At 39.6% G+C, this 12,987-nt stretch overlaps 1 protein-coding gene across 1 annotated transcript in view; it reads left to right on the top strand.

The window, feature by feature from the left end:
• LOC132775363 (histamine N-methyltransferase-like) overlaps positions 1-12,361 on the top strand; it is a 35,022-nt gene extending 22,661 nt beyond the window's left edge. Inside the window, 1 exon segment of the mRNA XM_060776122.2 lies at positions 8,445-12,361. Within this exon segment, the coding sequence (XP_060632105.2) occupies positions 8,445-8,806 (362 nt within the window). The 3' untranslated portion in view covers positions 8,807-12,361.
• Positions 12,362-12,987: the final 626 nt, after the last annotated feature.

Raw genomic sequence — 12,987 nt, 5'->3', positions numbered from 1 at the left:
TGTCTTCTTCTCTTCTCAATAAATTTTCATTTAGTCTCCACCTGTATGGGCTATCCGTCCCTTTAATTACAATTTCCAACGCACAATGGTCTGAGAAGACCCTTGGCAATATTTCAGTTTTTTTAACTTTTAAATTTAGGGAATTGCTGATCCAGGCCAAATCTATTCGTGTCCATGAGTCATGTCTCCCCGAGTAATATGTAAAATCTCTTTTTTTACTATTATGATGTCTCCATGTGTCTTTTAAGTTTAGTTTTTCTAACCTTGCTATAAATTTTTTGGGTAGTAGTCCACTGCAATTTTTCTTATTCTTTTCTTTCTCTTTGTGTTGAGATCTGTCTAGAGTCCCATCCACGACCCCATTAAAGTCTCCTATTAGTATTAGTTCGTCATAATCAACTTTATTTATTTCTTTTATTAGTTCATTCATAAATTTAATTTTTGGCCCGTTTGGGCAGTAGATATTACACACTAGGATTTTTTGAGATTTTATTTTGATTGTAATTCCTAAATATCTTCCTTCTGTATCTTTAAAATTTAGTGTTGGGTCTAACCATTCTTTTGCATAGGTGACCACTCCTCTTTTTTTCCCGCTAAAGGAGGCACAGAACGACCTCCCTAATTTATCTTGTGTCAGGTGTTTTGTATGTCTGTCCGCTATGTGTGTTTCTTGCAGGAGTATGAGATCTGTATTTTTCTGTTTTAAGTAGTTGAAGAGTTTCTTTCTTTTGCTCGGAGAATTTAACCCATTGATGTTGTTCGAGTATAATTTGATTGTCCTTCTATTCATCGTTGTTATCTGGCATCTCCCATTGTATCATCTCCTGGGGAACCACCAGCTGGTAGTTCTCCGGAGAGAACTCTCTCAGTCTTTTAAGTTCTCTTGCCTCTTCATCTTCTGTTGGTTCTCTTATCCATTTGTAAACATTTCTGCCATTTTTGTCTTCATTGTTGGCCGTTTCATCTTCCACTCTTTGGTCGATTCTTTCCTCATCTGTACTTTTCTCCTTAATGTTGTTGTGAAATTTTCTTTGGCTAGGATCTGGTGTCTTCTCTTTGATATGAAGGTCGTAGAAGGCCCGTGCGCTGTCTTCTGAATTTAACCAATATTTTTTCCCCTTGAGTGTGACCGTTATACCATCAGTTTTTTCCCATCTAAATTTAATTTTTTTCTTAATGAGCTGTTCTGTGAGGAATGAAAATTTTCTGCGTTTCGCCAAAATTTGTGGGGGAATTTCTTTCATTATAGTTACTTTCTGGTCTTTAAAAAAGATTGATTTCTTTGAGTTTTCCTTTAAAATCTCGTCTCGGGTACTTTTACGGCAAAAACTGACCACCACATCTTGGGGGGTTTTATGCTTTTTCGCATAGCCTGTCGGGACCCTGTATGCCCTGTCAACGTCTTGGCCTACAGTTTCTGTGCTGACATCTAACAGCTCAGCTAGCAGTTCAATCAAACATTGTTTGACGTTTTCATCTTTAGTCTCCTTCAGATTTCGGATACGTAACTGGAATTCAGCCTCCCTGAATTCCAGTCTATCGACTTGCTGTTGTATTTTTTGCGATGTCATTTCCATTTTGTTCACTTTAGTTTCTATTTTTCCTTGATTTTTCATTAGTTTCCGGTTTTCTGTTTTCATCTTGTCCATGTCTTCTTTAATTTTACTAATCTCCTCTTTCAGTTCTTTTTTCATGGTATGTATTTCTGATTTCAATTCCTTGTGCTGTTCCTCATGTTTTACAGAAAGTTTTTTAATTTCTGCTAGTATATTGCTTAAAACCGAATCGTCCGTTGGGTTGTCCTTCTTAGGTTGGCCCTCCGGGGGGGGGTCCGCTTTGCATAATGAGTCTCTTCTTGATTGGCCTTTATATGTTTGTGAGTTCTTCCCCTTTGTGTTTTGCGTTGCCATACTTAAGTATAATAGGGTAGCGCTTTCCAGACCTTAGAGTGTGTTATATTTGGTAAAGATGGTCTCTTTCTTACCTTTTCCCGGGCTTTCCTTCTTGCCTTTCTTCTTGCGGGATCTAGATTCTTCTATCAAGATTCTTCTTCTGTCACTATTCTAGCCTCCTTCTCTAACCTCGTTCCCCTGCTTTAATTCAGGGTGAGGCGGCTGGCTTCTGCGTCGCTTCTCTGCTGAGATTCTTCCTTTTCCCCACTACCCGCTTCCTGTTGTTCTCAGCTCACCTTTTTCTCCCAGGAGATTATTTTGTATGCATTTCCTGGTTTACTCTTCCCCCTCTCGCGAGATGAGATTCTTTCTGGGATCTCGCGTTGTTTCCGGGGTCTCGCGCTAGTTTGCGGAGCCTCCGTCTTCGCACGAGAGTTTGCCGCGTCGTCGTGTAGATCGTGACGCGTCAGTCTGCGTAGGAGGTAGCTGGCAGGCAAGACTCGTCCTCAAGGTCAGCCTCGGGTCGCTTGCCGATAAGAATGGATCTCCTCCTCCTCCTCTTCTGCTCACGCTCTTCCAGCGCGTTTTCAAGGTTACTTGGGGGGCGAGGTCTAGTTATGGCTTCATCGCCGGCTCGGTAGTGGTAGTTATTTTAGTTCCTTCTTTTATTATTTCCCCTCGTATCTTTCGTCCCTAAGTCTGCCGCCGCCCGCTATGCCTCCGGCCCTCACCTTTCTCTTCTCAGGAGCCCTTTGGGGCTCGCCTTTTTGGGATTCGGATGGGCACTCGGCTCTGCTGTCCCCTTTTGCCGGGGGAGGGAGCTTCTGCTCTACCCAGCCGCGGCAGTCCTCTTATATTTCTTTCTTTTCCCGCTTAATGGTCAAACCCCTCTTACCATCTGGTATTGGTGATCTGGGAGTTTGCGAATGGTTTCAGTCGCCGTGTATTTTTCCTTTCCCAAGTACTCTCCGTTTTCTTTTTGCTTTTCTTACTTTTCCTCCTTTCCTGGATCCTCTGTCCGTATATTGGCAGATGTTTTCACCGTCTATTTATATCTCGTCGGCTGTAAAAATCCCCTAAAAGATTGCACGCGTTGATGGTGTCATTTAAGGTCCGTTTCTTGAATCGGTGTGTTGGTGATCTCGGAGGGATGGGGGCTAAAAGCCTCCGACCAGCTGTAGCGTTCTCCTTTTGTGCTTCGTTGCCGGGCGTCTCGGACACCCCCTTGAGGGGGGAGCCACTCAGAAGCCGTCGGCCGATAGCACCAGGGTTATCCTGTGGTCTCAGACCACCCACGGGTGAGGGTTTACCCCCCAAGATAACGTCCAAAAGCTGGTTGTTCCGGGATCCGATCTGCCGGTTCTCAGAGCTCTCAATGGCACATTTCTGGATGAGATACTCTCGACAAACATTTCCACACTCTGAGCATGATAAAAATGTCCTCGGATTCAATTTCTTCTCATTATAGGTACAAGATCCAGCATTGAAATCATAGTTCCTCTCTTTATACTCTGAAAACTGGCTTGTCCTAGAGAAGACCCTAAAAACCAAACTCTCAGCATACTCCATGAGATAGAAATAGGCTTCTTTTGTCCTTTTGAAAGCAACTAAATACAGGTATCCAGGCAGAAGTCTCAAAACAAATTTCAACTTTCCATTTGTATTCTCCAAGTGTGCCTTAAAACAAACAAACAATATCAGTGATGAGAAAATATACCGCAGGTGATTTAGTCAAAACCATTGATTAAAAAAAAATGATTAAAATGGAAACTACAATTTGCCTATCATTCCAAATCAGACTCCATTATGCTCCCAACAATTCCTATGTATTCTTGCTGCCATTTTCTATATAGACACTAAAATTGCGAAAGGTAGGGGCAACAATACTACAGAAGTAAGGATCAAATGCTGACATGCAGCATTGCCTTGTGATACTAGGAATCTTCCCAGCCACTGTCCACCACTGCTCCCTTGGGTAAGTTTAGAAAAGGGGATGGAGGAGGCAAAAGAAAGATTCTGTGATGCACACTAGAAATCATATAGAAAAGCGGTGATAGACCTCAGCACTAAGACAGGAGCGAACTGGAATACCATCAAAGCAGAAAGAATGTAAAGGGTAGGAGACAGCTGAGAGAATAAAAGCACTGAACCAAATGAAATAGAAAAGAAACAGAAGTGATTTCTGATATAACACTCGCTTATAAGCAATAAATGAAACTAATATCTGCAATCAGCATCCTGTTGTTCTTCTGAAGCTCCTGTTTTCATCAGCAGAGCATGTCCGAGGGGAATGCATTCAAAGCAATTTCCTGTACAAAAATAAAAAGCAATCTTAATGAGAACATGGGAGTTGAGTTGAAAGGAGGAATCCAGATATGAAGAATGGACAATGTAGAAAGGTGTCAGATCCTCCCACATTCAGCTTGTCCATGAGACTAAAGGTCTGGTGAAGAGTTACTCAGTGGTGTTGTTCAGATAACCTCTTCCCTGCCCTCAGTTTACAACAAAGTCTTGGGAAACAAAAGTAGTTGCCATATGTTGCATCTGCGGGGAGTGATTATAATAATGTGCCAGTCAGGTAGTGTATAATTGTACCGTTCAGAAATGGCATTGAGTCACAGAACACTGACACCAGCACATTTCCTGCAATTAGTGCTTTGCATTTATTTTCCACTAGGTAGAGAGGGGAAAAACACAAATTTGTTGTGTGGCATCAATTTGAAAACTATTTTAAAATATACAGCTTCCCCCAAAAGGCAGGCAAATAGCTTTATTAGCAATGGGGATTTGCAGTCATATCTCTCAGCAAGTCCTCATTAGTCTTGAATGTATTGCTGCGTTATCCATTGGAGCTGGTGGATTTGGCTTTTTGTAAATGATTCACATCAGAAATGCTGGATCATGCCACCAAGGGTACCAAATAAATGGATTAGCCTGGTTTTACTTCCTGCTGCTTCTGTTAACATTTCCTTTGCCTCTGCAGGATCTTATCTGTGTACCTTATGCTAGCCTTTCATAGATTTTTACAACGATAGCTCCTATGTCACTGTGGGATGCAGTGTGACCAACCTAAGAATGCCACATGTTGCTTATATTCTGAAACATCCCATAATCCAGAAATTTCACACAGGTATAGAATAGATATCCCTTATCTGAGAATGTCTTAGAAGAAACACCAAAGCTCTGTGATGCTTTGGATTACTTTCTTCTCTCTTGCTTTAAATCAGTATACTTATTTGTCAGTTTCTTGGCATTTCTTGTGGCTCAGTCATATAGCTAGGCAGTGGCACTTCTGAATGTATTTCAGTAAGTTACTACTTGACTAAAACTTATAGCAATCAATGGAATTCTAATTAGTCATGACTGAATGTAAAAAAAAAAGATATTGGAAGAAGAATGAATATTCCCTATAGATTACCCTTTTCCATCCTCCAGTGAAAATTGCTAGAGGCACAGGAATTCCTCAACAATTAAACTTGACTGAATAAATTTTTAAATTCTAATGTCCAATAACCAAATGAAATATGCTAAATGTAAGATCTGTAGGTGAGGAAAATTAAGAATTACCACCCGAGGAGCATTTTGGCAAAACAAACTTGCTAAATTTACACTTTACCTGGTTGCTTTAATCCTGAGCATATTTGTACAAGGGAGACTTACTTTTTAGGAAACATGCAGAGGATATTCTTTCACAATATCAGGCTTGAGTTGTGAATAATTCCCCAATCATAATAAAATCTATTCAGAGATACTTTCAAGAGTCCATAAAGAGACAAGGATTGAATTTATTAATTAAAACAGTTGCTAAGACTGGTAAGGAATAATCTTTGATCCTATAACTAGATCAAGCTATGCCTACTGCCTCAAATATTGACAGGAAACACAGTTTCTCAAAAGCAAGGAATTCGAAGTCATGCAGTACAATCCTAGTATGTATTTGTACTCTGAAGTGAACCCCACTGTGATAGATTGAGTTGATTCCTAATATAACAATGGGCTCTAACATAGACTTGCAGGGACAGAATTTCACCTTAAGGGTGTAATGTCTACCACCATCTCTCACAAACACCCCTCATTTACATCTGACCCATGAATGACTGGCATTCATAAGACAGCCCTTCTCCACATCTTGATAAGATCCCAGGGAAGAGATAAATCTGAAGACCTGTTCACATAATCACTTCTCCTGAGATACTATCTCCTGACATCAACTTTTGATTTGATTGCAGATTCAAAGGAGGAATAAAAAAACCAAAGAGAGTTAAACTAAAATCAATAGTTTCTGGAAAAATCAAAGGCTCTTGACTAAATTGAGGAGAAGGCAAAGAGGGTTTTTTGCAAAAGCTTTCTCTACACTCACACTCCAAGGAAACATACTTTCCTTTCTGTGATAGAGCGGGTGGGGGATCTCTTCTCTTCTTCTGTGCTGTGAAAATATCATTGCCTGCTCTTGCAAATATCACAGTAGGATGAAAAAAGGTTAGATATGAAATAAAGGGAATCCAGCCAGCCCTGCTTTGGCAGTTCAAAAGTGGTTCTGGTTTTTCATTTTTGTTTTTTTGTTTTTTGTTTTTTGTGGTACAGTATAAGTTTGGAGCAACAGTCTTCTCTTTTTAGATCAGCACTCTTAAAAAATCCTTCATGGATTAAAAACAATAGAATTCTTTGGCCAGCCGAGTCAGCAGGCATGACAACTAGGAGATACGGAAGCTGCAGCCCAAGCTCTGGTTTTAATTGGTCATTTCGTCTCTGGCATGAGGGGTAGCTGGAGGAATTTGTAGTGTGTGTGTGTGTCAGATGTCAAAAAATAGTCAGGGAGTACAGGCCACCCCAAGCTCTAATCCCTGACTGTCTTTTCATCTTCACTCTCCCTGAAATTCCCCCTCTCAACATGAATAGAGCTCCCAGATACTGCTCTGAGAGAGGCAACCCAACCTCCCACTGATTCTGTGAAAAACTGGCGGAAATAGTTTAAGATCTGGAGATTCTTCTGGTAAATTGGAAAGTTTAAAACAATGGTGGAAATCCAGTGTCCTTCAAATGTTGTTGGATTCCTGCTCCTTGAGCCCCAGTCAGTATAGTCAATGATAAGAAATGTTGGAAATTGTAGACTAGTAATATCTGGAAGGCAAATGATTTCTCACCTGTGCTGTAAAACATTGTCAAAAATCATTTTATTACTGAAGCCTTATTTTTTTCTTATTTCTGTTGTCTTGCTGTAATTCATTTATATAGACCATAGACTACAAATAAAAAAAATCAGTCCAAAATACCTAGAAGACACTATGTTGGAAAAGCCTGGCATTAAGTTGAAGAGTTAGAAGTATTTTTCCCTGTTGATTCAATCTCCATTGCTTCCTCTTCCTGTACTGTTCCCTTATAAGTATCACAGATTTATTTATTTATTTATTTGGTTTACTTTTACCCCGCCCTTCTCACCCTGAAGGGGACTCAGGGCAGCTTACACATCCAAGGCACAATTCGATGCCCGTAACATACAACAGAAATAAAACAGAATAGCACAAATTAGCAATCAACAACAATACATTACATCTATACCTGCTAAAACCAATAAAACCAATAAAAATTTCAGACAAACCGATACAAACCAATTACTCCTTATTGCCGGTCAATGTTCACTATCTCATAGTTCAGAATTTCCTTCCATATTTATCAGTCCTGCCGGTCCTATTTGTCTGGTTGTCCTTACTTAGTTAGCAGATTGCCCAAAGGCCTGGTCCCACAACCACGTCTTTACTTTCCTCCTGAAGGACAGGAGTGATGTCGATGCCCTGATATCCACTGGGAGTGAGTTCCACAGGAGAGGGGCCACCACTGAGAAGACCCTGCTCCTCGTCCCCACCAGCCTCACTTGGGAAAGCGGTGGGGTCGAGAGCAGGGCCCCCTCAGATGATCTTAAATTCCGTGGTGGGATGTAGAGGGAGATACGTTCAGACAGATACGCTGGACCGGAACCGTACAGGTTTTTGTAGGTCAAAACCAGAACCTTGAATTGGGGTCGGAACTGAACCGGCAGCCAGTGGAGCTGACACAGCAGAGGGGTGGTGTGCTCTCTGTATGCCACCCCGGTGAGCAGCCTGGCTGCCGCTCGCTGGACCAGTTGAAGTTTCCGAACCGTCTTCAAGGGCAACCCCATGTAGAGTGCATTGCAGTAGTCTATTCAGATTTGAAAGAGACAAGGACCATCTAGGCCAGTGGTTCTTAGCCTGGGGTCCCCAGATGTTTTTGGCCTACAACTCCCAGAAATCCCAGCCAGTTTACCAGCTGTTAGGATTTCTGGGAGTTGAAGGCCAAAAACATCTGGGGACCCCAGATTGAGAACCACTGACCTAGGCCAACGTTTTGCCATGCAGAAATCAATAACTAAAGCTTCTCCAAGAGATGCTCATCTAACTTCTGTGCTTGATGTTATACTCTAGAGCCCTTGGAGAAAGATTTACAAAACACCATGTACATAAATGGCAGTGGTGATATGGAAGGTAGAGAGGAGAAAACCATTTTTAAAACATTTATATTGTGATTTGTCTGCAGGAACCAGTGGCTGGGCCAAGCTTTGGAAGAAATATGGTTCTCGTTTACCTCTGAATGATCTTTGCTTATATGTTTCTTCTGCTGACATCGAAGAAATACTTCATGAAGCTGGACTGAGATACCAGTCCTATGAGCTTCCATCTCATATGGACATAACAGATTGCTTTACTGAAGGAAACAAAAATGGAGAATTGCTGCTTGATTTTTTGACTGAAACTTGCAACTTTAGTAAAACTGCCCCCCTTAATCTCAAAAATGAAATTGTGGATGATCTTAAGATTGAATATAGTGAAAAGAAAGGTGGCAAGTATTTATTTAATAACAACCTGTGTGCAATCGTAATTGAATCTGAAATACAGTAGGTTTGTCTGGATTTCTCCAGAATGAAACCTTCACAAAGTGAATGTTTAGATAACTCATTGAATATCTGAAGGAGACATATACATATGCACAGGTTACACCATTTCTGGCTTTTTATACCTGTTAAAAACATTACCGTGTATTCATAGTATTGTGTGTTAATAGTTTGCTAACAAAAAATCCACAACTTGCTGAGTTTCACACTGTCTTTATGCTTGTTTACTGTCTCTTGGATAGTAGATAGGGTATGTGGGGATCATTAATCACAACTTGAAAAATCACAGGTCTGCATGCTTCTGATTGATTGAGAAGGTGCTGCAATGACCTTGAGAAGAAGAATCCTTCATAGCTGTTTTAATAGTCCTTATGCTTTATAAGTACTACTCGTACCCAAGTAGCAAAAAAGGTGGGATTTTTAAATTCACTGGCATGTGTGTGTGTGTGGGGGGGGGGGGGGTTACATTTTTGGAATTCTTCTTTCAGGATTGGAGTAGACCTGGGTGGCATGAAGGACCATATGTACAATTGAAGAACTTTAAAGTGTTTCCTTATTTATTGGGGAAAGTATTTTAATATGGTTAAGCATGAAAAGGGAGCTTTTCCCCTCCTCCTGAACAGAACGCTGTAATTATGTGCCAATTTGCATGCCCTGCCCTTCAGTGATAGGTGACATTTCCTACGGAGGTGACATTTTCTATCTTGGAAATTCACAGACAGGGACACTCATGGGAGGATAAGAGCAAGGTATAATTCTATACTATAATAAACATCAATTCAGAAAGTTGATCCTGGTATGGTGGAGGGGACGATTAACCCATTCCTTTGGTTACTTCTTATACAATTTCCCACTGTAGTTCCCACATTTTATGCTTATGAATGAGAAGGAAGAAGCAAATACCATAAGGACAAAACATTGGATAATATGAAAACTTGGAAGTAACAGAGTGATGTAGTTACCCTATAATGAGATTTTTAATGAAGGGGGCCACAGTGTCACATTTTAAAAGTAACAGTGAATGGAAATAGCATGCAAAATGTTTGTTTTTGTTTTAATGCATTATGTTTTGTACGTATTTTGTTTCAGGTATTTTAAAAAAGGCATTTATGATCGGCATTTGGAATGGTACTTGTCACATTAACCCACTTTCTTTAAAAAAACAACAGTAAAGAAAATAAACAAGTTATCAAATAATTAGAAGAAGAAGAAGAAAATAACATACAGTAGAGTATTTCTTATCCAACATAAACGGGAGAATGTTGGATAATCAAAAATGTTGGATAATAAGGAGGGATTAAGGAAAAGCCTATGAAACATCAGATTACATTATGATTTTATAAATTAAGCACCAAAATATCATGTTTTACAACAAAGTGACAGAAAAAGCAGTTCAATATATGATAACGTTATGTAGTAATTACTGTATTTACAAATTTAGCACCAAAACATCACAATGTATTGAAACAGCCATGGATCCTGGTAGGAGGCAGACTGTGTTGGATAATACAGAACATTGGATGAGCAAAGGTTGGATAAGTGAGACTGCTGTAACCTGAATAATAGAAGAGTCCTGTAGTAACAGAGCAGTGGAATTAGTTACTTTTTGTTATAGTTGTTGTAATAAATTCCTTCTGTAGGAGTTTCATGGTGAAGCATGTAGCACATTTCTTTTAACTAGTAACTGTCTATCTAAGCCAGTGATTCTCAACCTTCCTAATGCTGTGACCCCTTAATACAGTTCCTCATATTGTGGTGACCCCCAACCATAAAATTATTTTCTTTGCTACTTCATAATTGTAATTTTGCTACTGTTATGAATTGTAATGTAAATATCTAATATGCAGGATGTATTCTCATTCACTGAACTAAATTTGGCACAAATACCCAATACGCTCAAATGTGAATACTGGTGGGATTGGGGGGTGGGGTATGATTTGTCATTTGGGAATTGTAGTTGCTGTCATTTATAGTTAACTTACAATCAAAAGAGCATTCCAAACTCCACCAATGATGGAATTGAACCAAACTTGGCACACAGAACTCCCATGACCAACAGAAAATACTGGAAGGGTTTGGTAGGCATTGACCTTGAGTTTAGAAGTTGTAGTTCACCTACATCCAGAGAGCACTGTGGACTCAAACAATGATGGATCTGGACCAAACTTGGCACAAATACTCAATACATCCAAATTGGAACCACTGGTATAGTTTGGGGAAGATAGACCTTGATATTTGGGAGTTGTAATTTCTGAGATTTGAAGTTCTTCAGAGATTTCCATGTTGCATTTTAATGTAGATTCTCAGGGGATTGTGAATGAGGGCACAGAACAAACTGCAGAGCAAAGGGAGTTGGAAGACTCTGGGATTGTTAGTTCTCAAGATAGAATGGTTTCCAGACAGTCTGATGGGAACCAGCTTGGGTTTCTAGATAAGGAAAGCAAAAGGAATGTGTTAATGAGCAACCTGGAGGAATCAACCTTTGATAGAAGGGGTCAAATCTGTCAAGATCGTCACCTGCAAGGGGGAGTCCGAAGGTCTGTCAGGATAAGGGAAAAGAGGAATTTGCAGGAGAGTTCTCAAGGGAATTGGAATGCTTTCTGTGTAGGTCTTTTTGAATAAATATAGGGCTTTTACAGAATTGCCTTTAGTGAGCGCAACGTTGGTTACAGGTCAAGTCTTGTATGCATGTCATGTCAAAATTCATGGAAATCTCTCCTCAAGACTCATGTTCAAGTTGCTGTTGGTGAAAGTTTTCCTGTGTAATTTTTCTGTGGATTTTGGATCTGTGCCACCTTGTTCCTTGGCTTTTCAAGAGACCTTGGACATTTTCCTCTGTGGGTTTTAAGGACCATGCCTTCGTGGATTTTACTGTGGATTTAAGAATCGTCTCTGTTTACTTTTATGGATTATATTTGCCTACCTGCCAGTTTGGATTGTTTTTAGACTTTCTTACTTAAGGCTTTACTTGCCTTTTTCACCTTTTTAGATATTGCTTGCATTTATTCAATAAACTGTTTATTTGCTAAAGAACTTTGGAGTGTTTGTGGGTTCAAAAGTGTGCTTCCAGCCTTGGTGTGTGACAAAGTGAATACCTCCTGTTTCACAGTCTCCTTTCTTCGTTGTCTACATAATCAAGATTTGCATGTTTTATTTTGCCCATGACCTAAAATCTTTCCAAATGTTTTTTGAAAATGAAAAAGACAGGATGATGGCTTCTCTAAAGTCAGTTGATTGACTAATATAGGGTAGTTAAAGCTACGGCTCATCTACTCCATTCCTCAAAATGAAACATGTGTTGTTCAGATCAGTGTATAGCAAAAGGATGTGATTTAAGATGATCCCTTAGCAATGACATTCACAGTTTTTGCACAGGCAAAATGGCATTAGTGCTTTCTGTCAGCTTTCCAAATGTCGGAAGAACCAGATTAATGTATGTATTTTTGTGACTTAAAAGCTCTGGACTATATTCTTGCATTGAATGTGTTGAATTTTGGATCATAGTATTGTTGACAAACACAATCCACAATGGGATAAAATAAAAGCTGCCTGTTATTCAGAAGACCTTGCAATTCATTCTGTTGTATTACACAAGAATAGACATTTCAAGAGACATTTATTTGTACTGAATTTTTTAAAAAGATAGCAGATTGTTATGAATTTTGTGGGGTTTGGTAAGGCCTCTTCAAAGGTGCAGAAAGGAGTTGTGGTGTTTGATCATTCATCCCTTAAAATCTTTTTTAAGTACATTAACATAAGCAGTTAACACATTTATTTTTGCTGAATTATTTCTGAGGTTATCAATTTAGCGACACCAGTTATCTAAAAGTAAAAAGATTTACAACAGAATTTTAATAGAATCACTGTGCATTGAATGTATGGTTGAGTTCAACCCACAGTTGAACTACTGAGTAGACTTGTGCATGGATCTGTTTTTAACCATTTCCTTCGACCAATCTGGCTTCTTCAGATTCTTCAAGTGCATGAAATGACAAGGGCCCAGCCATTACCAATTTCCTTTTGTAATGAGACCACATGGCAGCTGATCTCGGCTCCTCCTCCCCTATTCGGCATCACAGTTTAATCTTTTTTATTAATCCCAGCAAACAAAAAGAAAATGTTCATTCTCTAAAAACTACTACCCTAGTTATCTCCCCTCTAGAGTAGAAAGTAGAAACAGCTGCAAGA

Source organism: Anolis sagrei, chromosome 1 (assembly GCF_037176765.1).
Source record: "Anolis sagrei isolate rAnoSag1 chromosome 1, rAnoSag1.mat, whole genome shotgun sequence".
NCBI classification, from domain to species: Eukaryota; Metazoa; Chordata; class Lepidosauria; order Squamata; family Dactyloidae; genus Anolis; species Anolis sagrei.
The sequence above is the reverse complement of the archived record's forward strand: the minus strand, read 5'-3'. Positions and strand labels throughout refer to the sequence as shown.